Here is a 26,945-nt window from a genome sequence, read left to right on the forward strand (position 1 = left end):
GCAGCCAGGGAAATAGGCAATGCCGGGTACCGTCTTTTGTAATGTGGATTTTCGTTGTAACTCCTGGGGGAAAGATTGCTTTCATGTTAATGTGTGTTACATGCAGAATCCGTTTTCTACTCCCAGTGATGCAGTTTGGCAAAGGGAAATCGTGCTGCTACCGGTTTCTGACCAAAGGTCAGCAGTGGATTTGGCTGCAGACCCACTACTACATCACCTACCACCAGTGGAATTCCAAACCCGAATTCATCGTGTGCACGCACTCGGTGGTCAGGTACTATGCGGTGGCGGGTCTGGGCTTGTCCCTTCAGTGCCTGGGAAGGGTGCCCGGGGTCCATGATGACTGGTGCAGATCAGCAGCCCCTCAGGGCCTCCACTGTGTCTGAGGGTCAAGGTGGCTGTCACTTGCAGTGAACAGGACAAGTCCCAGAGCTTAGCACCTCCCAGGTAGCCTCGCTGCTGTCACCTCCCACGACTGAGACTTCTGAGTTTCCTCCAGGCCCCTGTGCAAGCCTCATGAACTCTTTTAGGCTGCCAGGATATTACTTAGTAAGTTCCTGCTTCACTGACCTACTTACATATTTTCCCCTCGTCTCTCTCCATCCCCCAGCCTTCCCGTGTCACTGATTTGAGAAGAAAATTAAAACGTTGCCTCTAAATAACTCAAACACATACTCCCTTTATTTTTAATGTTCTAGAAACCCCTGCTGGCAACCGAGGCAGTGTTCAGAGAGCAGCCAGGCTGACTGTGGGAGAAAGTCCCCTGCGGGTGTCTGGTGACCTCAGGGAGCCCTCAACCCAGGGCACCAAAAAAGACAACCCCCCCCCCCGCCCCCGCCTTATTGCAGATGCATCCTGGGTGGGGTCCCAACTCCCAGGGGTGGATAAGGGAAGTCTCCTTCCCGCCACGCACTCCAGAAATGTTAGGAACATAAATCAGTTTTAAGCTGGTTTAGAAAAGAAGCTTTTGAGAAAAAAGAAAGAAAGAAAGGGTAGAAGGACTGTATGTCATATAGTCACCTCTCCATATCCACTGGACCCTACGTCCATAGATTTAACCAACCACAGATTGAAACTCTTCCAAAAATAATCAATCCATACTGAAATGTAGACTTCTCCTCTTCTTAACAGTCCCTAATCGTGACAGTAAGCCAACTGTATACATAGTGTTTGCATTGCATTAGAAAGTGTCAGTAACCCAGAGATGCTTTAAAACACAGCCGGAGGATACGTGTAAGTTATATGCACGTTATGTCATTTTATAGAAGGTACTAGAATGTCTGTGGATTCTAGTATGCACAGGTGGTCTTGGAACCAATTCCCTCGGCTATGGAGGGACCACCATAAATAGAAATAATAATAGATAAAGGCAAACAGATGTGGCCACCTCTCCTTTTGCGTGCGTATACTGAGCAGCAGTTATACAGTACACAGAGAGAGAAACGCTAGCTTTTCTCCCTCCCATTTCACCCCATTTTATGCTCATGCTTAGAGAATCGTTCTTGGATTCCCTGTCCACCCTTGGAGACTTTAGCAGCCAGGGGTTTGTGACTTCTTGGCCAGAACCCCACTGCCACTGAGCCTGGGTCTGTCTCCAAGGGCTCAGGGTAGGCTGGACATCACCCACGCCTTGTTCTTCAGAGTGGGCTCGGCTTCTCCATCTTTAGTCTCCCAAATCTTAGGAACGTTCAGAGACCGTAGGGAGTGAAGTGAATAAGTGGATAAATAAGGTGAGAAGCATCCCGTTGACCAAGGCTGGCGTCTCGTCCCAGGGCCCTCCCGGGCCTGCAGGAGGGAACAACCCAAGTGGGGTCACTCGGGCATCACTACGTTGACCCAGTTTACCTGTGAAATTGAAAAAGAGCGTCCCTAGATGGGCCTTTAGTGGCCTGGGGTCTGAGTCTGGCTAATTCTGTATTTGTGTGAGAGAAAACTTCTTTTTTTTTTTTTAAGTGTAATGACCGGAAAAGTTTCCTGTCACCCTTCTGTAGCCACAGTCCAGACTGAACAGATTTTGAAAACAGCTTTTCATCACTTAAAGGCAAAGGCTCGCCCCACAGATGAAAATGTCTTTTTAAAGACAGTTGCATTTGAAGATTTCCTGGGGGGAGAGAATAGTGAAGGAGAGAGTCATAAAAGCACCCTGCAAATCGAAGCATTGGGGACGTCATCTCCGAGTCCCTCAAGTGGAAACTAGACAGGGAGTGAAACTCAGTCCTTCCCAGGGGAACAGACGGGGTCCTGGGTGCTGCCCCTGCTGGGCATGGGTGGCAGGGACAGAACCCCGGTTTGGGAGTTGTCATTGGAATGTTCTGCCTCCACTGTGTCTCTCGCGTTCCTGAGCAGTTATGCGGATGTCCGGGTAGAAAGGAGGCAGGAGCTGGCTTTGGAAGACCCGCCCCCCGAGGCCTTGCACCCCTCCGCCATGAAGGTAAGCACATCCTGCCGGGTGGGTGAGGTGAACATGGGCTAGGCAGAGGCTACTAAAACGGTAATGAGAAGAACAGAGCCACTCGTATTTATGGAACCTTGCTACGCTCCCGTGGTGTTCAAAGTGTCTTTAGGCATGTTCTTATCCCTCCCCGCCACCCGCACTCCCCGTGGCAGTCCTGAGAGGGCATGTTGTTATTGTCCTCATTCTCCAGATGATGCATGGACAGCCACCTACCCCAGGACACCCGAAGGTTGTCACTCACAAAGCTGGGTTAGAAGCAGCCACTGGACATAAGGTACGGCTGGCGGCTTCTCATCGTCCCCAGATGGCTATAATAAGCCCTCTTTGCATTTATCCCACAGATAAAAAGCTGGGGAGTAAAACCATCATTCCATCAGGGTGTGGAATAATTCAAGGCCACTGTCGCTAACTTAGCCTAAGTGCTGTTGTGTTGCCACCAGGCCTCGGGGTGCCTGTGGATGGACTGACCCTCACACACTTCCATGTCATTCATGCTTTTGTTTTTCTTTGGGACACTGGGGATCGAACCCAGGGCCTCATGCATGCAGAGCACACACTCTACCGCTGAGCTGCAGCCCTAGCCCCTCTCACAGGCTTCTGTTTCTGTGCCTGGGGGTTTAGTCAATATCCACGGAGGCCCCAGCTCTGCACAGGGAGCTCTGCTCTGAAAAAGGCATTTCCTTCCACGAAGCCCATTACCTTTCTTCTTCCCCCGCCCTGAGCTCTCTGGTCCCCTCTTGAACAATGCAAAGGGACATGGAGATTGTCTGCAAGTAGACCAGAGCCCTGTTCCTCAAAGCAGGCACAAACATTGGAAGAGAAAGGAAGAGGGAGTGAAGTACATCATCAACGCTAAGGCACCGTCCACTGGAAGAGCCACTTTTTTTTTTTTAAATCTCCAGCTAAGAAAGATAAAATGCTCCGAGACTGTTTGTGAAATAATGATTTCTTTTCATCAGTTGAAGGATACACCCAATTTCAGCTGTGTTAAAACGAGGGTGAGGGGTGCCTCTTAGAGTTGATGAAGTTCAGCTCTGGGCGTCCAGTGACCCTGGGACCAGTGGCTCTGCAGCAGCCAGGGCTCAGTCCTTCAGCTATTGTAATCCAACAGAAGTATCCCTCCTCCCTGGAGGACCGAATCAGCAGGAAAGAGAAATCACCTTAGAGATCAAAGAGCAGGTGGGGTCTCCGGTGCCCACCCCCCCGCCCCGCCAGCGTGCCACATGGTGGTGCGTGCTGTGTGATTCCTCACCCGCACACCAGTGTTTATGGAAGTCTTTGTCACCCAGCTCTGTCACATCACACATCATGTATCATGTCAGGGAACAGAACTAAGCCATTGATAGGCAGGTGTTGGACACATGGCACATCCCAGCCCAAGAGCAGATGTGATGCATGTGTATCATCCGGGTGGAAGTTTGTCTCCGGATTCCTCTGGGAATCCTAAGCCCAGCACGATGTCTTCTCTTAGCAATGCACATGATGTATGAACACACAAATATGATCTTGAATGCTGAGCTAAGAAACCCCTTTGAAAGGTGCTTCTCAAACTCTTCTATACACCTTTTTTTTTTCCTTTTCCCCAAATCTGCCCTTGACTGACACATATGTAAAAATGTAAGTTCCTGTGCTTGGGTGGGAGGTGTGGCGAGGGCTATGGCCATGAACTACAGAGTGAGGGTGCTCCCTCTCTCTCCCTGGGCTCATTTCACTGCTGAGCAGAAACACACAGTTCACATCCAGCTGGGGTCTGGGGACCCTCAGTGGAGCCTTGCAGGGGACCCTATCACTGAGCAGCACAGCCTTACAATCTCTGTCTCCCATAGCACACTCCACATCCTGTTGTTCTGTTCTGCACAAAGGCCTGTGGGTTGCATATCAACCCATCCAGCCCTCCTTGCAAACACACATGTGTGCACACACACACACACACACATACATACACACCGAGACACACACACAGACACACACACACACAATGTGCATTCTCACCGGAACCATGACTCAAAAGACAGAACAGCCACGTGGACCCACACACGAGATTTTATGGGCAAGAGTGTGGGTACAGGCCAGCCTGTTGACTTGGCTCAGAGGGGGCTGGTGATTCCCATCTTTCTATGACCAGGTAGGAACAGGAATCATTCACTGTTTTCTTCTTTAGCTTAAAAATTACAATAACCCCTGTTTTCATGTATCTATGACACCTAAGCCATCGAGGGTGGGGAGTTGGTCCCTCAGAGAGTTGGACACTACAGTTGTTTTCTCCTCATGACGTTTGAGGCAGAGGCATCCTGAGAGCCAGGATCAGTTAAGGGGCAGAAGCCGAAAGACAGGAGACCTCAGGCCCTTTGCCTGTTCTCTCTGCTCCAGGGTCACTGAGGCTAGAGGAGCTGCTCGTGAGTGGCAGCATGGGTTGTACCCGGGAAAGGTCCAAAGGCACTTATCATTCACTGTGTTAACAATCTAGTGCTGACAGCAACCTTGTTTCTAGAATCTGCTTCTAGAAACACAAAATTTGGGGTGCAAAGCATTTTTTTAAAATTCAGTCAATTGGGAAAAACCTGAAAAATCAAAACAAAAGGTGAAAAAATGTAATCAATGTCATCTAGATATCACCGAGAGGCCCCACGCCTCTCGGTGATATCTAGATGACATCCATGTGCCTCTGCTGACCCCAGTGTTGTCCCAGGCAGCTATGTTGTCCCAAGAGCTCCCGTGTTGTCCCACATATTCAGAACTGAGGACATCGTCCCTTGCCATCTCCCCCGTGTTTAACGGGGACTTTGTGCGTGTGTTTCAGGACAAGGGCTCCAGCCACGATCCCCAGCAGCACTTTAACGCTCTCGATGTGGGCGCCGCAGGCCTGAATGCCAGTCCCTCGCCATCAGTGTCCTCAAGGAGCTCCCACAAGTCCTCGCACACAGCCATGTCCGAACCCGCCTGTGAGTGACAGTCTGTGGGTGGGCAGAGCCCCACCGAGGGTCCCTGGCTTGGTTGACCCAGGGCAGTCCCTGCCTCTTTGCAAGCAGAAGGTGCCCTGCGGTGGACACTCCCTGGGCTTCTTTTCCCTGTCCCCTGTCCACACTCTGGTGTCTCCACTGCAGCACCAAGCAAAGACAAAGCAGGGGACATGCCCGTCCGTCCCCTGGTTACCGTTAGTGCCTCTGGTGAGGGATTGGATCCTGCAGCCGCTGGGCCCAGTGCTGGGAATGAAGTCGGGGTTCCTGTGGTGTCTTCCACCCGCCCCAGGTCGGGCTTTGGTGGCTGGCTGAACCACCTTACCGTGGCAGGCTCCTTTGTCAGAGGCTCCAGCCGAGCTCTGTGCCGTGCACCCTGTGGTCACTGTTCCCCTCTGTGGCTAAGGACGCTGCTGAGTGTCTGTGGGTCGGGGAAGTAACGCCTTGCTCTCTTCCAGCCACTCCGACCAAGCTGATAGCAGAGGCCAGCACCACCGCTTTGCCAAGATCAGCCACACTACCCCAAGAGCTGCTGGTGCCCGGGCTCGGCCAGGCAGCCACGATGCCGGTACGTGTGAGACCCCAGACGTCTCAACAGGGGCACGCTACCATGTGGCGGGGCTGCAGAGCCACAGGCTGAATTCCCCCAGGGAATCAGTTTTACTTAGAGATGGAGAGTATGGGGTGGCGGGTGGGGGTACAAAGTGACGTCATTTAAACGTGAACCATTTTTATAACAAAAGTAACATGGATGTCGATCAATAGGATACAAAATCCAAGTGGATTTTTAAAGATCCAACTCAAAACTTCAAACCTGAAATCACACCCCATTCCTGGGAGGGTGTGTGGTAGGACCCTCCCGTTTTGAATCACGCTTCACGCTGGTGACGATATTGGAGAAGCCTGTTGTGACTAAAACCAGGCCTTTCCAGAAGGCCAGGGAACGAATGGCCTCTTAGAAAGCACACCAGCCACATGTAAAGTCAACAGCACACAATATTCCGGCCAGCAATTGCCATCTAGCAAACCACACCTAGCTTCATGGCATAAGGGGTCAGGAATTCAAAAAGGGCGTGATGGGGTGGCTCTTCTCTGCCCCCGGGGTGTTGGGGGGTCTCACCAGCTAGCCTAGCGGATTCTCATCCTAGACGGTCCTCACACTGGGCAGTCTGGCCCTCGGCCTGGGGTGGCTGAAGGCTGGGCTCAGCTGTGATCCTCCAACCTTGATGCTTCGGTCTCTCCTCACCTGGGGCTTCCCCCAACATGGTGGCTGGATTCCAAGAGGCAGCATCTAGAGATCCATACAGATGCTACACAGCCACCTGACCTTACCTTGGAAGTCACCCAGTGACCTTCCTCCTGACCCAAACGGTCACAGCTCCCATCTTCAGCTCACTCATACAGAGGGACATATGACTCCTACTCCTGTATGGGAAAAGTGTCCAGGGACTTCAGGGGCCACATCCGGGTAGCTGCCGGATGGATACCTTCTGCCCGTCCCTCACTGGCTTTGGAGATGGAGTCACCGTGCCATCTTCCTTGACATTCTTCCTGAGCAGCGTGGCTGAGGCTTACTCTCAACATGGGGCTTGACCAAGACCACTTCCTGTCCCTCCAGCCCCCTCTGGGCACTAGGAAGCTGCCACCGCTGTTCTTCCAGAGTGTGAGCTGCCCAGGACACCACTGATGGCACCTCAGTGTGCCTATGCTCCCCCTCAGCTGAGTAGAGGGACAGAGTCAGTAGAACCCAAGCCAGCATCCTGGGATCCCATGGGACCCAGACTCAAAGCAAGGCCTCCTGCTGTCACTGCCCCCAGCTGCCGTCCTGGGCAATGGTTCGATTTGGGCTTCTTTTTATAGTCCCCAGTTTGGGGATGATTTCAGAAGAGTCCTTTTTACTTTTCTTTTAAAAACCACGCCAGTCCATAGAATGGGGATTTGCATTTCTCATTTCTCCGTGTCCCTGGGTGATAGGGGACCAAGGATGTGACTCAGTCCACCTCCTGGGAGTCTCTAAAGATTCCAGGTGGCCGGTGAGACCGCCCCCATCTTCATCACCTGGATGAGGTCCTGCATACAGACATGCACAGTGTGTCTGCCCGGCTGTGCTCATGTTGAACAGAAAGAAAGAGGGCCTCGCAGGAAGCCACCCCTGGTTAAAGTCTACCCCCAGGGCCACTGAGACTGCTGAGAAGGGACCACCTGGGGAGAAGGCAGCCCAGCCCAGGATGAGGTCTAAACAGGGGTAGGTGACAATGGCCTTGCTAAACACGCCCAGATGAGCCGTCATGGACTCAGAGTGCTCCAGGGTCACCTGCACCCTGCACCAGCTGGGGGTTGGCCCAAGTGACATGCCCTGTATGGGAAACAGCGTGACCAGGGGACAGACGCCCATACTTTCTAGAAGCCCTCGCTTCCTGCTATTCACCTAGGGCCGGCAGATCCTTTAAGTTGGAGAACCCAACCAACCAAGGGACTGTCCCCTGGAACAGCCCAGAAGCAGTGTCCGTGAACAAATCTCTTTTCTCTTAACAGGCTCCTCTGCCTTCCCCACCGTCCTGTGACCTCACGCAGCAGCTTCTGCCTCAGACCATTCTGCAGAGCCCACCTGCTCCCATGGCACAGGTAAATCTGGTGCTTGGAACAGGGCAGAACGCCTTCCAGACAGACCGTGTGATGGTGTGGGTGTGTTGGTGTTGGTGTCTGTCACACATGGGTACCAGCCAAGGCCTGAAAATGTGCTTCCCGAGGTGCGCGTGGGGGTGTGTGGAGCTAGACGCTTCATCATCTGCCGTTCTTGTCCTCTCCACAGACGTTCTCCAATTCTCTGTCCCCGGGTCTGTTTTTCATCCTTGTAACCATCTTTGTTAATCTCTCCTCTGTCTCTCTCTCTCTCTCTCTCTTTCTTTTATACTAGGAATTGAACCCAAGGGTGCTTTGCCACTGAGCTATATCCCCAGTCCTTTTTATTTTATTTTATTTTTTATTCTGAGACAGGATTTTGCTAAGTTGTTAAGGCTGGCCTCGAATTTGCAATCCTCCTACCTTGGCCTCCTGAGTTGCGGTGCATTTCTTTCATTTTTTTTTTTTATGACTCCAAATTGGCTATATTCTAGGAAAGGACTGGATTAGGCCAAATGTCATAGGAAGACTTTGAAAGGATCTAAAGCATGTGGGTTCTAGTACTCTAGCCTAACATTTTTTTTTAAAGTAATTATGAGTGATTCCTTCCTGATTTCAACAGCATTCAGCCAGTTATTATCTGGGTCAGTCTGTAATCAAGGTATTAGGGACACAGAGATAACTGTAACACAGCCCTTGCTTTTAGTACTATAAAGAAGGTGGCATACGTATAAATGGAGAAACCACCCAGGCCGGGCAGGTTATTCTAAAAAGTCAGTAAGAAAAGTGTCTGCTTAGGAAAGTCTGAGCTGGCTTCCTGGGGGATGTGACATTCCAGTTAGCCCTGGAAAGATAACTAGGATATTGCCAGAGAATTATGGGGCAGCAGAGAAGAGGGCCCCGTGCCTGTGCTTTGGTGGGGAGTCATGAAAGTGTCTGCCATGCTCGGGGCTGACCGCAGCAGGGACCGATCAGTGTGTGGTCGGGCAGAGAATTGAGCCTCTGCTAAGCCCAGAGCTCTGACTTCAGTTCCTTTAAGGGCCACTTAGCTGCTCCAGTCCCTGGCCACAAGCTCAAGCCGGGTCCCAGGCAGCCGCTCGCCAACCCTTGAACTTGTCAGGGCGCGGCCTCGCCCGTGCTGGTGCGGATCTGTCACAGCTAAGGAAAACCATTCAGAACATATGTCCTTGCACAAGTGGCCGCTGGTGCTTTCCTGGAATAAGAAAGACACACGTGAGCCTCCACTGCTGGCTGGCTGGCTGGCGGGCTTGAATAATGATGTAGAAGCTATTCATCCAGAGTCGACTGATTAAAATTTATTCTCTGGACAAAAAAGAGAATGATTTTTTTTTCCTCTTCAATGTCCAAGACACATTTGGTATGAAATTAGTAACTTTTTCAATCCAAAGGCACATGAGATGAGAATTCCTTAAACTTCTGGCCCTTTCATATCAAAGAACATCTGTATTTATAATATATATGTATGATTAGGTTCCTTGGGGAATTTATCTTTCATTTATTGAACTTCGCTTTACTTAATAGTGACTGCTTTTGGTCTGTTAGGAATACTGTACTTGATGATAACTAAATTCTTTAAGACGTTTTTGTTAATACAGTTCACCCTTGGCATTCACAGGAAATTTGTCCCAGGACCCCCGACAGATACCAAAATGCATGGACGTTCAAGTCCCTCATATAACATGGCACAGTATCTGCATGTAACCTACACATGTCATTGTCATCGTATGCACTGTAAATCATCCCTAGACAACTCATGATCCTGATACAGTGTGAATGCTGTATAAATAGTGGTTATAACATATTGTTTAGGGAATAATAACAAGGCAAATTTTAGTCTGCACCTATTCAGCACATACATTTTTCAAGTATTTTCCGTCTGAGGCTGGTTGAATCTGCAGAGACAGAGGCCCGCTCTACTGTCTGTTTCCAAATCAGCTGAACATTTTCATACTCACCCCCGGGGTGAATGATGAGATGCTATGATTTTTCTCTTTTTCCCTTCACTGATGACATCACTCTCAGGGAGGGGAGGGGGAAATTAAATCCAAAATTGGGGGAGTAGTCATCTGGACAACCGGTGGTTTCCCAAAAAGCCTCTTTTGCTTACCCTGTGTTTCTAAAATGTCTCTAAGTGAGAGGAGATCCTTTCATCACAAAGGCCGCAGCCGGGGCTGGGGTGTGGTTTAGTGGTGGAACATGTGCCTAGCATGCACGAGACCCTGGGTTTGACCCCCAGCACTGCAAAAAAAAAAAAAAAGCCACAGTCAAGAAGATATCAAGAGAGCAATGACTGGGAGTCTAGGGTAACAAACATTTCTTAGTGCCAGGTGCAGTGGCACACTCCTGTAATCCCAGCGGCTCAGGAGGCTGAGGCAGGAGGATCATTGGTTCAAAGCCAGCCTCAGCAAAAAGTGAGGTGCTAAGCAACTCAGTGAGACCCTGTCTCCAAATAAAATACAAAATAGGGCTGGGGATGTGGCTCAGTGGTCGAGTGACCTTGAATTCAATCCCCGGTAAACCCCCCACCCCGGAAAAAAAAAAAAAATTTCTTAGCTTTAGCTCTGGCTCCCTACTCACTGTCCAGTCCCCTGGCCACTCCTGGTGCAAGCCACCAAGAGCCGGCTCTGCTAGAGGTAGAAGGGGTGGCCCTGAATGTCTCTCCTGTACAACCAACTGTAGAAGTTTTTGTGTCTTGTTTTAAAAAATGAAATAGCAGATACAGTTTGCTTGCTTGCTCAATGGAATGTTCTTTCAAAATCCACCTGAGGGCTTCAACACAGTGCTGGGGATTTTTTGCAAATGGCCTGGGCATTTTTAAACTCACATAACAGCCAAACATTGTTTTAAGTGAAGTCCGATGTCAAGGGCACTCTGATTGAGGTGGGAGCTGGGGACAGGAGTGGAGAAAACCTTAGCCCCACTTTGCCACTCGGGTTCAGGGGGCGCTGTCCTTGCCAAGCTGAGGAAGACTGCTGGGGACCCAAAACACCTTGGCCTTACCCCCACCCAGCCCTGTGACCTCAGCAAACACAACCCGGGTTTGTGGGGAAGCCGTGGAGTGTTCACAGGTCTGCCTGCCTGGCGGGGCAATGGCTGGGGCACGGGGGTCTCTGCAAACACCGCCCCTGCCGTGATTCGTCATTGGCTCTATCTGTTGTCATTTTGCTCATCTAAGACTCTGTCATTGCATCCTCTGGTACATTCAAAGGGCAGAGGAAAGAAAAGAGAGAGAGAGAGAGAGAGAGAGAAAAGGAAGCCTTGCACAGGGCCGGCTCCTGTATCCCAGATGCTGAGGCAGGGGGCGCCATTGAGCTCAGCCTGGGCAGCCCATCTCCAAACAAAAAAGGGAGGGAGGAGGCAGGTCGGAGGGAAGGAGAGGGAGAGGGAACAGGAAAGGAAACCTGTGCCCAGCAAACTGATGGGCCTCAAGAAGTGGACGTTGCACCCAGAGAGCATCAGTCCCTCCTCCCAACTTATGATCTCCTTCCAGGGCAGGACCCTGTGTGGGGACAGGTGACAGCAGGCAGAGCTCACCTGCAAGATTTTCCTAAAGGGCTTCAGGGGTCCGAGGGAAAGGAGAGGGGAATTTGCAAAGCACACACGAAGGCCTCGTATAGGGTCTCCCTCTGGCACTGTCACCTCGGGGCAAATTGCAGGTGACTGGTTCACTTGTGTAGCAGCTGGTGAGCATGGGGGAGGGTCCCAGGCCTGGAGGGCACTGGGATCAGATCTAGGGTAATGATGGGCCCAGAAATGCCAGCGAAGGTGTCACATACAGAGTACAGATGAGAGGAAAGGATTTCCGGGGGCCCCTGGATGCCGGGAAGGGTGGCCAAGGGATGGGAAAGGGACTCGACCTGTCTGCCAGGCCCAGGTAACTCTCTGATCCGGTTGTGTTTTTGACTCCACCTTGAAGTTCTCGGCCCAGTTCAGCATGTTCCAGACCATCAAGGACCAGCTGGAGCAGCGGACGAGGATCCTCCAGGCCAACATCCGGTGGCAGCAGGAAGAGCTTCACAAGATCCAGGAGCAGCTCTGCCTGGTCCAAGACTCCAACATCCAGGTGATGCCCCTGTCCTCCCTGCTCTGGGCACAGCCCTCAGCTTCCAGGTCAGGGGAGCTTCCAGGCAGAGGGAGCCGGGGCTGGCACCTTCATGCCACCCCATTTGTTGCAAGCCCCTGGGGACACTCTGCACATTCTGATAGCAGCAGCCTGACCCCCAGCTATCGCTTTATGGAATCATTCTGAGAGTTATTTTGGAAGAAAAACTTTATTTATTGGATCTCTTTCAAGGATGGATGATGACGATGATGATTATTACCAAAATTTTACTTAGTTTCAGGACTGTTTGTCCTCACAAGTGCATCATTGGGATCCAGCCATTAATTGCAAATGTATTTATAGCTAACCTTGGAGTTTGCTCTGGGAGCATTGAGAATTTGCAGCCCCTTTAGGAGAGAAGCAGAGAGAACAAAACACACACCTTAAAAATGGCTGCAGGATTGTCCCCGCTGTTCCCCCCCCACCAATCCCTGCCACTCAGATCCTCTCCTGGGCACCCGGTTCAGTTGCACCTTGACAGGCAGATGGAGGGCGGGGACACAGTGTGAGCCTCAGCATAGAGAGATGAACGCAGGGTGATGTGTTGGTGGGCGAGAAATGCCTCTTTTAGGCCATCGGCTTCTTACGGTGTTCAGCAGTTCTCCTGGGAAGGCACGGGGACCCAGGAGTGACCGTTGGACATTCCTCCCCTTCCTGCTCCTACCCAGGCTTGTCACCATAAATAAGCCCAAACCAGGACAGCCACCACCCTATGCTGTCAGCCCAGCATCTGAGCATGTCTACAGGTGTCACCGACAGCCTGGGGCATACCCAGAGCCCTGCTGCTCCCTCCCCCACCGTACTGTCACCCCCACCTTGACTAGAGGAAGGAAGAGTTCCATGGTTACATAGAAAAGAAATGGGGTCATCAAGCTGTCACATTAGTAAACAGCCACTTTGTGCTTATTCTTTCCCAACTGCAATATTTTTCTCACTGGTCCCAGGGCCTGATGGGTTGCTCCAAACTTGCCCGACTCCAGTGACTTTAGTGGAATTTTACATTAACGGAGTCGGGAAAATTGAACCAGAAACTGCTGAAAGCCACGTAGGCGTAGAAGCCTCCTCCTCAGTGTCTGGACTTTTCTGCTTCCTGCCTTTTCAATACTAAAGCTAGATTTTAAAATAACAGGCAACAAAGTTATCACTTTCACTCCCTGTGATGCAGAACTGGACTTTCCTCATGACGGGTGCTGTCTGCTAACCCCCTAAGTACACACACCAAAGAGCACCCCGAGTTCTAGGAGGGATGAGGTAGAAATCAAGCCTCGGGGGCCATCCTTCCTGCGCTTGGTGCTTTGACCTTATCTTTGTAGTGGAATTTTCCAAAGAACATGGAAATCCACAGATAGCCAAACCAGAGAGAACATTTCCTCAAGCAGTCTGTCTTCTTGTTTTTTTTCCCCAAGATTTAAAGAAATATAATGCAAAATGCTTAACCAAAATGACATTGTTTTTTTAAATTTAATTGTTTAAAAAAAAAAAAGGACATAAAAATGACTCCACTTTCTACCCCACCCCAAACAAGAGAAGAATTAGATGAAATAAGATCAAAACATTGATCACCTTTGAAGCCTAATGATGACACATTATGATATGGGTTTCCACTGCACTTTTTCTCTATTGTTCGTACTTCTGAAATGTCTTGTAATGATGAGAATTCATTAAAAGTACTCAGATGAGAATACTGAAAGTTCACTTGTGAGTGTAGGATCTACTTATTCTTAGAAATTAGAATTTTTTTTTCCTGACAACTTTTTCTACTTTTAAGAATCCATCTTCTTGAGCCATAAAATTTGACTGTATTTTTGGTAGAATAGACATAGATGTCTGCAGCAGCAAACCAGGATCCCCACCCAGGGACCTTGGTCCCCACTTGCTCTTTCCCTATTTTAATTCATTGGCTGAGAATTTTCAATGAGACTGTGTGCTTACAATGCTTCCTAAGGATGATTTTTTTAACTGGGTTATGAGAGAGAGGTCCCCTAAGGTTGCTGATGTTTGCACCTAGATGAGGTCATGCCGTGGGTCACGTGGGTCAGGCTGTTCTGCCGGAAGGTCCTGCCACCCTCCTCCCATCCATGGAGAGCTGCCTGTGGCTCATTTGGAAAGCACGTGCGCCCTCTGCTGGCTACTCAGATGAATGCTTAAAAAGACCACTAGCAATGGCAAAAGGCATTTGTTCCTTGGTTGGTTCTTTTCATCCATCCATCCATCCATCCATCCATCTGTCCATCTGTCCATCCTTCCATCCATCATCCAACATACATCTATCCACCTGACACTCGTTACATACCAGGTACTTGATGGAGCTCTATGGGGACACAGAAATACAACAGGATTTCTACCTTCAGAGAGCATGTATGGATGATGGTTCAGAGTAGCACAGCAGTCTGTTATGTAACACTAACAGGAACAGCTTGAGCAAAAAGCTTCATTCATTGTTCATGTATTTTTCCACTTATTCATTTATTAGACAATCTTTAAATTGTCCAAGGAGCAAAACACTCCTTTTCTTTCATTTTATATTGCTAACATTTACCTAACATTTACTCCACATTTACTGTGTCTTGGGTACTTTATATGCTTTGACTTTATATAGTCCCTTCTAAGGTAATGTGCTGTTGATGTCCCTGTTTATAATGAAGAAATCATGGCTTTTGAAAAGTTATGAAATGCTCATACTGTTAATAGTTGGTAGGGTGACAACCAGAACTCAAACATGTCTCTTATAGGTTAGATTACAAAACCTATCATAAATAAAGCTTGCATTTATTCAAACTCTACTCAGAAGGTAGACCGTATCCTACCAGAAAAAAAAATATATGGGAATTAAGCTTTTGTAGAGGTTTTTACTAAAGAGGTAAGGAACAAGGTACCCTGTGTGCTATAAAACAAGCCGTATACTAAAATAGCTGTTGCTGCAGAGATGCTCATCTTCAAACATGTGATCTGAGATGCTGGGGACCAGGAAATTCTTCTTAGATTCTAAAGTGGCAGAGAGGCCTCATTTTAAAACTACAGGCTTCTTGCCTGGGGAAGGAGCATAAGAGGAGATTGAGGGGGGTGGTCTCCCAATCTGGGTCCCATCTGTGAGTGAGATATTTGAGCAAATTGGTCTTTGGGGGCTCCTCCAAGCATCTACAGGGTGTGGCTCTACACCTGCCTTTCCAGACTCAGGAAGTATCAACACGTCAGTCTGTGCTGGGTGTGTGGTTGGATCAGCCCGACTGGAAGAGAACACACCAGATGCCGGGAGGAAGAGAAACCCCTCCTGAATACAGAATGTCCCCTGTCAAGAACTGTGGCATAGATAATGCCCGTCGATGTCCGCGATCCCCATGAGGGGCTTTTGTTAAAAGAGGTTGTTATAGGGTCTTTGGTTAAATTATTATTAAATCCGTTTTTCTTAAACACATAGAGTCAACTTACAGATCCTATGTTTCTTACAAACCTACTAAAAAGAACAATCCTCTCACTGTCTCTTTAGTTGATGTTCAACGAGTTTATAAGTTCAACAAGTCGTGAATAATCCGCAGTGTCTGCCAAAGCCATTAATTTACAAGTTTCATTTCTCGGAATCTCTCAATTATTTCACATATCTAACAAATAAAAGTTAAAAACCTAAGAAGTAAAACCTTTCCAAGCACTTCAACTGTTTTCAACCAAATACGGCATCTTGGTGGGATTGGTTCCAAGACCCCCACAGATAACCCACATCCGCGGATGCTCCAGGGTCTCCTGTGAAATGGCATGGTGCCTGCACACACCCTACGCCCCCCGTGGGCTCTCAATCCCCTCGAGACGACTTATAATGTGAATGCAGTGTACACTTATATGTTGTTTTACTGTGTTGCTTAGGGAATTGAGACAAGGAAAACACCTGTGTGTGTTCAGTACAGATACAGGTCTTTTTTCCAAATATTTTCCATCTAAGGTAGGTTGGCTGTGCAGATATGGAGGGCCAACCGTACACTGTACAAACTTTTTTAAATAGAGATTCTCACGAATACTTACGTTCTTTACAAACTTTGTCGCATTCCCTTTTTAATTAAAATGATCAGGCTCACATATCACAGCCTATTAGATGTCTGACACGTCTGAGATGATCATGATGGCTATAGAACTGAACCCTGGTCTTAAAGCACATGGACACGCTATGGTATCGTCCTCTCTGTGTTTACTGTCCTGCTTGGGAAGAGAGGGTCCCCTGCTTCCTGGGAGCAAATTTACCACCTCAGCTGAGGACACTGGGTTGAAGATTCCCAAGGGCAACATGGGTTACTGTCCCTGATCAGTTTGCAGAAATCCAAGGCCCAGCAAAAGGCCCCATCCTACTTGATAGGACCATGCTGGGGGTTAGCCAACCATCTGCCACCACTTTATAGTGCTCATTTGATTCACAAAGTGTCCCCCTCTTCCGATAAGAAACTGATAAGCCAACTTAGAATATAGATAAGTGCTTCAAATTGCTTATGGAGCTTCTGGATCTAAACTTCTTTCACCCTGGTAGGTGTCAGTCACAGGACTGCAACCTTCGGGAGGGCAGGGACAGTGTCTCTCCAACTCAACCACGGTGTCCAGAGCGTTTCACATGCTAGAAGCATCCTAGGCACCTGCTGTCCATAAGCTGAGTTGACCATCTATTTCCAGCCAAAACAGGGACACCAAGAATCTGACCATCTACTGTGACAGGAGGAGGCACACTCTCTGGCCTCAACCTTACAGCTGTTTCTCTTCGGCTCCCAGATGTTCCTGCAGCAGCCGGCTGTCTCCCTGAGCTTCAGCAGTGCCCAGCGGCCCGAGGCTCAGCCGCAGCTGCAGCAGAGGCCGGCCACAGTGTCTCAGCCTCAGCTTGTGGCCAGCCAGCAACTTTCAGGACAGATGGCTTCAACCCAGGTCACCAACCAGCACCTGCTCAGAGAGTCGAGTGTAATATCCACCCAGGTAAATGTGCCCTGTCCACACTCTGTCTTTGACACATAGCGGACACTCTCACAGTCTAGGAGGTGCTTGATTCCTGCAGCCCACGAGGACTGCAAACCTACACGCTGCTCCTCTCTGATCCAGATTATGGTGGTGGCTTTTCTTTTAAGTCATTTTGAATGTCCAATTTGTAGTCTTTTCCTATGCCCTTGCCCCTAAAGACATCACGCCGTTGAAACTTTCAGCTTTGAGACTGAATTAGCACTCACTGATGGCCACATGTCCTAAGCACTCGCTGATGGCTGGCCACGTGTCCCTCCACACCTGTCCTAGGTCCCCCCGCCCACTGCATTCAGCCCTATCCATGTGAGCAGCCACCGCTGCTAACTGTCCCAGCCCAGACCGCCTGGCTCTTCCTGGTCACCTGAAGTCCCTGCCGAGCCCTGCCCTTGAGACCATTTCCACTCATTACCCACCACCAGTGACCTCACAATCTGACCGGGTCACTGGTGGATAAATGGCACTTCAATGGAATGGAACAAAGGGGACCTGAGCCCCTTCCATCACAGGTGGAAGGCAGGATCCTGCCTCTCCTGGGGCCTTCACATCTACACCAAGTGCTGAGCTCCTGTGGTCACAGGGGAGCAAAGATGGACTACAGAGTCCTTGTCTCCAGGGAGCCCCAGAATCTGGGAACTTAGCCAGGATATAGAGTACAATATGGAGAGGTACAGTCGTCCCTCAGTCTCTGCCAGGGATGGATTCAGGAACCCCCATGTGGATCCGAATCACGGATGCTCAAGTCCCTTATGTAAGATAGCAGCCCAGTATTCACGGAGCCTATGCACATCCGCCTTACGCAATTTTTTTTTTCCTGTTGGGGACTGAACCCAGGGCCTCGTGCATGCCAGGAAAGCCCTCTGCCCCCAGCCCCTATATACTTTAAGTCATCCCTGGATGACTTATAATATTTAATATTAGGTCGATGTTATGTAGTTTTGTATTATCTCGAGAATAAAGACAAGAAAGTAATCTGGACGTGCTCAGGGCAGATGCAACTTATTTGGAAAATTTTTGATAGGTGACTGACTTAGAGAGTTTACTCCATCCTTATCCAAATTTGTTTTTTGAAGATGCAGCCTTTGATTCAAAGGGTTATCACATCAGGAAAACCAATGTGTGGACATAGCCAAGGGAATTGTAGAAAGGGGAAAGCTTAGGAAGGGCTTACACTATCCCATATTAAATGATTTTGTTAAAGCTCTAAAAATTATAAGCACCACGATATCACTGTATGAACGGACAGAGCATATCAATATGGGGATGGGAGGAGTGTTCCTCACAGATGGATCAGCATGTGCAAAGGCCCTGAGGCAGGAGTAGGACTGGTGAGTTGGAGAAACAGCAAGGAGTTCCGTGTGTCTGAGATGGAATTCGTGAAGCGATAAAGTATTCAGTCCAATGCACGTTTGTTACTTGTCTGCTAAAAAAAAACTTGGCACTGACCAAGACCCACAGGATTCCAAGAATCCCTGAGGCACTTGGAATCCAATGGGGAAGACAGCCACAAAAATCAAAATAGTTCAGTACGTAATTGGTGGGTCCTACATCAGAGGGATGGCCAGGGTTAGGTTGAAGGACGAGTCTGGGGAGGTTTCCTGGAAAGATGACCTGCGTCTAAGTGTTGTCCTTGCCAAAAAATGATACTCCAGGGCCCGAAGGCAATGCGGAGTTCCCAGGTGATGCAAGGCAGCAGCCGTCCAGTGAGCAGCCTGACGCCCCAGTTCAGCAGCCCAGCCGCTCCGGGCCTGAGCCTGACCGCACCCGCTGCCGCCTCCCAGGACGCCAGCCAGTGCCAGCCCAGCCCCGACTTCAGCCACGACAGGCAGCTCAGGTGCGAGGCCAGGCTTCATGCAATGCTCTCAGCCAAGGGAGCAGCCTGGGGTCCTTGGAGGTGACCCGCTGCCTTCTGGTCTGCTGAGAACAGTCAGGGGATCAGGGGCGAGGGTCAGCCATAGAAAATCCAGAGGCCCGCTGCCCTGGGCCGCCCCGTCGGGGCTGCAGCTGGTGCTGAGTGACCTTCACCTTGTCTCTCTCTCTGCTCCAAGGCTGCTGCTGAGCCAGCCCATCCAGCCCATGATGCCTGGCTCCTGTGACGCCAGGCAACCCTCCGAGGTCAGCAGGACCGGACGGCAAGTCAAGTAGGTGGCCCTGGAGGAGGGAGGAGCAGAGAGCCCCCAGGCTGGGGGATGGGCCCAGGCTGGATTTACCTTTCTCTTTAAAAGGATGCTCCCGGGCTGGCGGGGCTCACTGTGAACGTCCTACTAAAGACAGGCTCAAAGCGCGCCACTTTATGGGGACTCGTCCCCTTGGCTTCCCTTCCACCGTCTCCCATTTCGGCAAACCAACTTTTGTATCCACGCTCCAAGCTTCGAACAGCACCTGGAGGGAACCATTACTGATACTCCCCAGTGTGTGCCATTTGGGATTTCTTTTCAGGTGTAAAAGGCTTGGTGACATTCCTGGTGAAGGTACCCTCTCTCCTCCCTGAGAATCCCCCCGCGGGCTCCTGCTGGCTGTCCCACAGGCACCTTGGAGCTCGCTTGCTAGGCCCCAGGATCCTGAGACCCTGCCTTGGTGGTGCCCCGAAACCCAGCCTCCTCTTGCTCATTTCCTGTCTGAATCCATTTTCTGTTGCTAGAACTGAATACCACAGACCGGGGAGTTTATAGAGAAGAGAGGTTCATTAAGCTCACGGTTCTGCAGGTTGGGCCGTCCAAGAGCAGGGCGCCAGCATCTTCTCAGTGTCTGGCGAGGCCCCCTGCTGAAGGACACATGACTCTGCCCTCCCGAGCCCATCAAATCCTACTTACTCCCAAGGCCTACCCCATATCATGAACATGACACTTGGGGGGTTAAGTTCCCAACTCGTGAACTTTGTGGGGACACAGGCAACCTGTGGCACATCCCCGGGCTCTTTTCTACTTGTACCCCCAGGACCAAGAGCAGATTTGCTCAGCTGCCCCATCACTAGGGATAAGGGTAACTGGAGACCTAAAGGTGAATCACTTCATTTAGGAAATAAATGTTACTGGAAAATAGTCTCCAACCCTTTGAAAGGAGGCAAAAATATGAGTCTTGGACAGACGTCTGTTTTATATAAACCCTAGTTGTTCCAAGTTCACCAGAACAGTGCTACCTAATGAGGCCTGGTAAGGATTTCCAGGGACCATCCCCAGAAGACCTTCCCGTGTCCCTCTGCCGCATGAGCTGACAGTAACTGAGCATTTCTGGGGCTCAGGGACCCGTAAGGACATGATTCATTTTTTTTTTTTTAATCAACGAAGCAACTCAGCATTAAAGCAGTTAGGTCACGTTTTCAAAGGCTCTGCACTAGTGCTGGGGGTATAGCTCAGGTGGTAGAGTGCTTGCCTCGCATGCACAAAGCCCTGGGTTCAATGTCCAGCACCCCCCCCCCAAAAAAAAAAGAACTCAAAGGATCTACACTGTATATGGCAGAGTCAGAGCCACCTGACTCTCAGAGGCCCCTGCGGCCTCTTGACTCTTCAAAGTGACCTTGTGGGTCCTGTGTGGGGGTCTCTTTGGGATCTTCTACACCCTGAGACTTTCCGGCCCTCCCGTTGGTCATGACTGAAGAGGGACATGCATTACACAGGAAGCCACTTTTCACAGTTCCTTGTTCTGTTCTCAGGTAGGCACCGGCCTTTGGTTTTGGTTTCAGATTTTGCTTCTTCTTCCTAAATGATTCAAATAAGCAGAAAGATACTTATTTCATCACTTTCCAGAAATGCTTAAAATGCTGTAAATGAGCAAAAATAGACTTTTTTTTTTCCTTCTGGGAACCTTATCTGCCGTTTTCATTTAAACCAATAATTTCTGCCCTCTGCATCTCCCCGACTGTCTCTTCCAGACACGACCCAAGGACACATCCTCCAAGGAGTATCAGGATCTGCCTCACACACACAGAGGCCTCCCTGCAGGGCAAGTTGGGCGTCCCCAAGCCTGTTACAAATGACCCCATGCAGGGAAATAACATCTGCAAAAATATAATACAAAGTAGACGTCTCTTTGTAAAATTCCAGAATCTTCCAGAGCTTTCCCAAAGGTCCTTTCTCCACTCCTTGTTAGGGGACTATTATCAACGATGCCTCTTTTTATTATTATTATTTATTATTATTATTATAGTAAAATATACATAATAAAATATTTACTATTTAAACCATTTTAAAATACATAATTCAGTGGCATTAACTAGAGTCACACTGTTGCCCTGTCCGCATAGCTGTTTCATCTTCCCCAACTGAAACTCTACTCCTGTTAAACAATAACACTCCATCCCTCTTCCCTCTGCCCTGGTAACCACCATACTTTCTGTCTCTGTGACTTTGACTCTTCTAGGTACCTCATGCTATATGTATGCTTTGGTGACTGGCTTATTTCACTTATCATAATGTCTTCCGGGGCCATTCATGTTGTAGCATGTGTCAAAATGCCCCCCCTTTTCAAGGCTGAGTAATATTCTATTATATGTATGGTATATTACAAACGCACAGACATATATGTATTTTTATCTATTACCTGTCAATGGACATTGGTTGTCACTACCTTTTAACTAATGTGAATAATGTTGGCCTAAGTGTGAAGACACCTGTTCAAGTGTTTCACTTATTTTAAGTGTATACCCAGAATTGGAACTGCTCAGTCACAGAGTTGTTCTATGTTTAATTTTTTGAGGACCCCTATGCCATTTTCCTCAGTGGCTGCACCACCTAGTTTATGTTCTCACCAATGGTGCACAGAGTTCCAGTTTTGCCACATCCTTACCAACAAGTGTTATTTTGTTTTATTTTTTAATATAATAGCCATCAAAATGGGTGAGAAGTGGGTAGCTCCTTTTGGTTTGCTTTTGCCTATTGACAAGTGACATTCAACATCTTTTCACACACCTAGTGTCCCTTCTTCGGGGAAATGTCTCCTGAAGCCCTTTGTCCCTTGCTCTGATGGGGTTGTTGAGGTGGTCCCAGCCTGCTGGTGGGGGTCGTGGTGGTGATGATGGGCATCCGTGAGTCTGGATTTACTCTGAGTCTCAATCCTTTATCAGATTTGGAGTACTCTCTCCCGTGGGGGTGGGGGGTTCCTTTTCCCTCTGCTGATAGTGTCCTTTGATGTACAACAAGGTTTTGTTCAAGTCCCACTTACCTATTTTTTTTTTTTATGTAATGCTTCTCAGTGTCATATCAATGCCTCTTTCTTCAAGAATCTGTTTTTCTCCTTTCCATGTGACACTAACAGGTACGCACAGGCCCAGGCTGTGTTCCCGCATCCAGACTCACGCCCCACCAGCAGCAGCGCCTCGACCCCCATCCTGCTGATGGGGCAGGCAGCGCTTGCCCACAGCTTCCCTGCCTCCCAGCCGGCTCCCCTGCAGGCCCAGCCGCAGCCGCCACACCACCTACAGGTGGGCACTGGGTGGGGAGGCCCCCGTGGGTTTAGGGAGAGAAGCCAAGCTCCACATTCCACATCTGAAAAGCTTTTTCCTGCCTTGCTTTGAAGGCTGTTTGTCCCTGGTACAAAAGCAGGTCCCAGAAAGACCCACATTTGATTGATTCTAATGCTAAAGCTTTTAAAATGTATGTATGTGAAGTCTGAAAAATTAAGGATCAGCTCTTATACCTCATACGGTTGTATGCACCTAAGGTCTATTTTAAAAAAATAATCTTGCATCTTGATATATCCATGTTTTCTAGAGCTAAAGTCAGGCATGAATGAGGCCGGGTTCGGTGGTGTATGCCTTTAATCCCAGTGGCTCAGGAGGCTGAGGCAGGAGGTTCAAAGCTAGCCTCAGCAAAAGCAAGGTGCTAAGCAACTCAGTGAGACCCTGTCTCTAAATAACATACAAAAAAGAAAGGGCTGGGGATGTGGCTCAGTGGTCGAGTGCCTCTGAGTTCAATCCCCAGTACAAAAAAAAAAAAAAAAGACATGAATATTTTTGTTGGATTTTTCGGTGCATTTATAAAGTTGTGTACAAATACAAAATTAAATCACATTTAGTTAAAGACCCATCAAAATGTCTTAACAAATACAATAACATTGTGTGAAATTGAGACTTTATAAAAAAATATAGAGAAGGCAAAAATTACTTCAAGTAATTATTGAACACACTGGAAGGAATGAGGGTGGACACAACTGGTCTGAGGGCTCAGTGGGAGCCTGCGAGGCTCCCCAAGGGCTCAGCCTCCTCCCTGACACGTGCCCAGGGAGGACACCCCTTCTAACCCAGCCCGCACCCTGCCCTGGGCGGCTCCCTCTCAGCAAGGACAGTCTACACTTCCTTGCTTGACATCTTCAAAGCCAGAGGACCCTTGTGCAGTGGCGGAACCAATTTGAGGACCACAAGATAAAGATGAAGAGGGTTGTCCCTAAAGGGCTGGAAGGTGATTTGACTGCACAGCTGCTGAACTGTCTGGGGGTAGAATTTTCATATCTCTCTGATCCTCCATAGACTGGGTGTCACTCCAAAATTGGCTTTGCAGATAGATCTCTTCAGTTCTTGGGACCCGGAAATGACCGTGGATAGGAAATAGGAAGTGACAAGGCAGGGGTGCGTGGGGAGTAGTTAAGGTCCCTCATATATTTTTTTTTTCAGCAGTAGCAGCAATGGTTTGCAGGCATCTGATGCATGAAGATACAGGGTAAAGACAAAAGAGCTCACTGCCCTTGGAAACCTGGAAGCCCTTAAGGCCCTGGAGTGCACTAGGGAGCTGCCTTAGCACAGTGTGGGGCAGGCTCTGGATTAGTGCCCAGTGGGAACACTGCGGAGGGGAGCCTTCCTGGAGCTAGGGACTTGAGGGGGAGCACTCTGAGGCATCTGCTACAGAACCTGACGCACCCAGGAAATAATAGTCAAAGCGTGGATGAAGGCGAAGGTGTGAAAGAACTGTTTTGGCTGGACCACCCAGCACAAGCACCAGACCCATGTGCAGGGCTTAAAGGCCGGAGGCAGGCCGCTCTGGGCTACTTGGAGAAGTCCATTCATTGGGAGGCAGGAGTGGGAAATAAGATTGAAGCTTTCCAAGTCAGTTTGACCTGCTGAAGCTTCTGAAGTTCAATTCGTGATGTTTCCTATTAGATGCTGGTGAACGGTGGCTTGGGGGATAGTTAGGGGAGCAGGGACCAGCTGTGGAAAGCATGAGACCTAGTGTGCACGGATTCTGCCCTGTCGTCTATCTGCATGTGGCCCCAGGTAGCATCATCCAAAAACATCCAGGCCACGTGACCATCATGGGCACACGTGAAAGAAATCATTCTGGGTGGCCTCGCCCCAGGCCACTGGGTCATACGGAACCCCGGAACCCCGCATAGGCAGAGTTTGGCTCCGGAAAGGGTGCTTCGACTCCACTCTGGGAAGTCCCGCAGCTGATGGCATCTGTAGCCCCAGATCCCTTCCCACCACCTCATTCCCCGGGTAAGGAAGTGACAGCCGAGGGGCTGACCAACCACAGGACGGCTCTGAGCCCCTTTCCTTTCCTTTCCCGGTGCAGGCATCGACCTCTCTGCACAGTGAGCAGCCGGACTCGCTCCTCCTCTCCACCTACGCCCAGCAGCCCGGGACCCTGGGCTACACCCCGCCGCCCCCCGCGCAGCCGCAGCCCGCGCGCGCGCCCCGCAGGGTCAGCCGGCTGTCCGAGTCGTCGGGCCTCCAGCCGCCGCCCCGGTAGTGCCCTGGCCCTGGCCTCGGGACACAATCAGCTTTAACCAATGGACGAGGGGGCGGCCACGGGAGGTGGGGGAAGGGGTTTGCGCTAAACCCTTGGCTTTCGTGCACCCTGCGTACATTTCAGAATTCCTGGATGGTAACCATCCCCGCGGAGCGCAGCGACGGGGACAGTGGAGCGCAGATCAGGAATGCTGGCCCTGTCCCCCTGGCCGCCAGGGTTCCCGGGCGCCCTCCACCGCCATACGGGACGGGAACTGAACGCCCCGGGGAGGCCCGGAAACCCAGTTTACCCGCGGAGACGGCGCCCCTCGCGCACCCCCGCAGCGCGCACCGCCGCCCGGTGCACCCGCGCCCTAGCTGGCCTTCACTCTCCCGATCATCTTTCCTTTGCATTGGAGAAGGACTGGGTCAGAGATCTGTTGGGGAGAGAGAGAGAAAGAGATTATTTTTCATTATTTTTAAAATGGTTGCTTTTGTTTTAATTTGCACAGCTGCACAGAGGAAATAACTTAGGCACTTTATGTTTTTAAAAATAATAAGGTCTCATGACTTCATTTGGAGCCCACATTAACAAAAACAGCCCACCAGTCAGCGAAGCTGGTTGTTATTAACCAAGCTGCAGATTCACACCCTCTGCCTAGATCCTAAGGAGGCTTCACCCAGTTCGCTCCTAGTGGTGATTGTCCCCACCCACCCACCTACCCACACATAACACTGGACTGTTTCCTGTTTACTTCCTTGATTGCAACTACAAAAGTGGACTCAAAGTCAAGCACAATTTTGCGGCTGATTTTCCAGAATTCTGTAGAGAACGCTAAGACTTAGGAGGGAAGAGGTTTCATAAGCCAAGCAGCCTGGGGGGCTGCAGTCCCCGGGAACCCCCACCACGTGTTGGCCCTGAGTGCGAATGCTGCATCTTCCTACATATCTTTCATGATAATTCTGAGGATTGGATTTTTCCTTTTCAAAATGCACTTTGCTTTTTTTGTATGTTTTGTTATGTTGAGATGTTTCTAAAGAAGAGATTTTATGTAATTATGAGTGTAGTGAATTGTACAGCTGTTGTAATAATTACCTATTTCTATATAAAATAAAATTGTACGGATTATGTGTAAATTATTTTGTATCTGAGACGCCAGTTCCTTCCCCAAATATAAAAAGTATAAAAAGTTTTCCTGTGTTTTTCTGTGAGTGGAAACTTTTGTAATAAATTAACAAATTTGTACAATTTCCTCTGTCCCTTTTTCTACATCCACGCATATACATCTTTTCACCTGGAAGCTTTTTTATTTTTCAAGATGTTTCAAGAGTAATCAAAGATTCGGAAATGGTGTGTGCTAGCTTTCCATGGCTGTGACAAAATACCTGAAATAATCAACTTAAAAAGGTGAAAAGTTTCTCTTGGTTCATGGTTTCAGAGGTTTTAGTCCATGGTCTCTTGGTCCTGTTGTTTTGGGCCTGTGGCAGCATGGTACCTTTTCACAGAAGCCCAGGACAGAGGAGGAGGACCCCTGTTCAACTCATATCCAATGGGAAGCGGGTGGGGGGGGGGGGGGGGGGGGGGCCAGGGTCCTAATACCCCTTAAAGGGCACACCCTTAATGACCTAACTTCCTTCCAATAGGCTTCACCTAAAGGTCCCACCACTTGCTAATAGTGCCATGGTCAGGGATCAAGCCCACATGAGCGTTTGGGGGATATTCAAGGTCAAAAGTGATACAGTAAGTCAGGTGATGGTGTTAAGGTTCATGAGCTGCAATGTGCACTAGTCTATCAGCTTGATCGTTAAAGTTTGTGCCCAAAAAAAGGCTCATGGTAGAAATGAAAACAGAAAATATCCAAGGTCATAGGCACGGATAGACTGTGGGAGACAACCAAGATGTTCTCCACCACCGCATTCATTCATTGCCTGTAATTAAACTCACCCAGGCTGGAATTCTATGGATTCTCACTGCCAACACATAGTTACTAGCCATGTGAGCAGGGTGAGTAAGTCTGTGTGTAAGATGTGGGCACACACATGCCACTGGCGTATCTCCAAGGGTCCTGCCAGCTATGGACATCTGCCCCTTCAAGGGGCTCATCACAATAACATGGAGTGCTCTGGTGCCCTGTGTTTGAGAACCAT

At 49.4% G+C, this 26,945-nt stretch overlaps 1 protein-coding gene across 5 annotated transcripts in view; it reads left to right on the forward strand.

The window, feature by feature from the left end:
• The window catches only part of Npas2 (neuronal PAS domain protein 2), a 157,920-nt gene extending 131,874 nt beyond the window's left edge, over nt 1–26,046 (forward strand). For 3 of the 5 annotated variants that reach the window (XM_058578316.1, XM_046440345.1, XM_058578315.1), the window contains exons 11-23: nt 127–274; nt 2,347–2,431; nt 2,646–2,729; nt 5,256–5,397; nt 5,871–5,980; nt 7,948–8,037; nt 11,972–12,118; nt 16,904–17,101; nt 18,793–18,974; nt 19,189–19,281; nt 22,394–22,559; nt 24,643–24,815; nt 24,943–26,046. In XM_058578316.1, the coding sequence (XP_058434299.1) occupies nt 127–274; nt 2,347–2,431; nt 2,646–2,729; nt 5,256–5,397; nt 5,871–5,980; nt 7,948–8,037; nt 11,972–12,118; nt 16,904–17,101; nt 18,793–18,974; nt 19,189–19,281; nt 22,394–22,559; nt 24,643–24,815; nt 24,943–24,958 (1,634 nt within the window). In that variant the 3' untranslated portion in view covers nt 24,959–26,046. Of the gene's footprint in view, nt 1–126; nt 275–2,346; nt 2,432–2,645; nt 2,730–5,255; nt 5,398–5,870; nt 5,981–7,947; nt 8,038–11,971; nt 12,119–16,903; nt 17,102–18,792; nt 18,975–19,188; nt 19,282–22,393; nt 22,560–24,642 lie in introns of all 5 variants that reach the window. The other 2 variants (XM_046440348.1, XM_046440349.1) reach the window with 2 other exon arrangements.
• The last annotated feature ends 899 nt before the right edge of the window (nt 26,047–26,945 follow it).

The sequence above is a fragment of the Marmota monax genome, unplaced genomic scaffold (genome assembly GCF_021218885.2).
Source record: "Marmota monax isolate L192 unplaced genomic scaffold, Marmota_monax_Labrador192_F-V1.1 WCK01_AAM20220418_F8-fsc00210, whole genome shotgun sequence".
NCBI classification, from domain to species: domain Eukaryota; kingdom Metazoa; phylum Chordata; class Mammalia; order Rodentia; family Sciuridae; genus Marmota; species Marmota monax.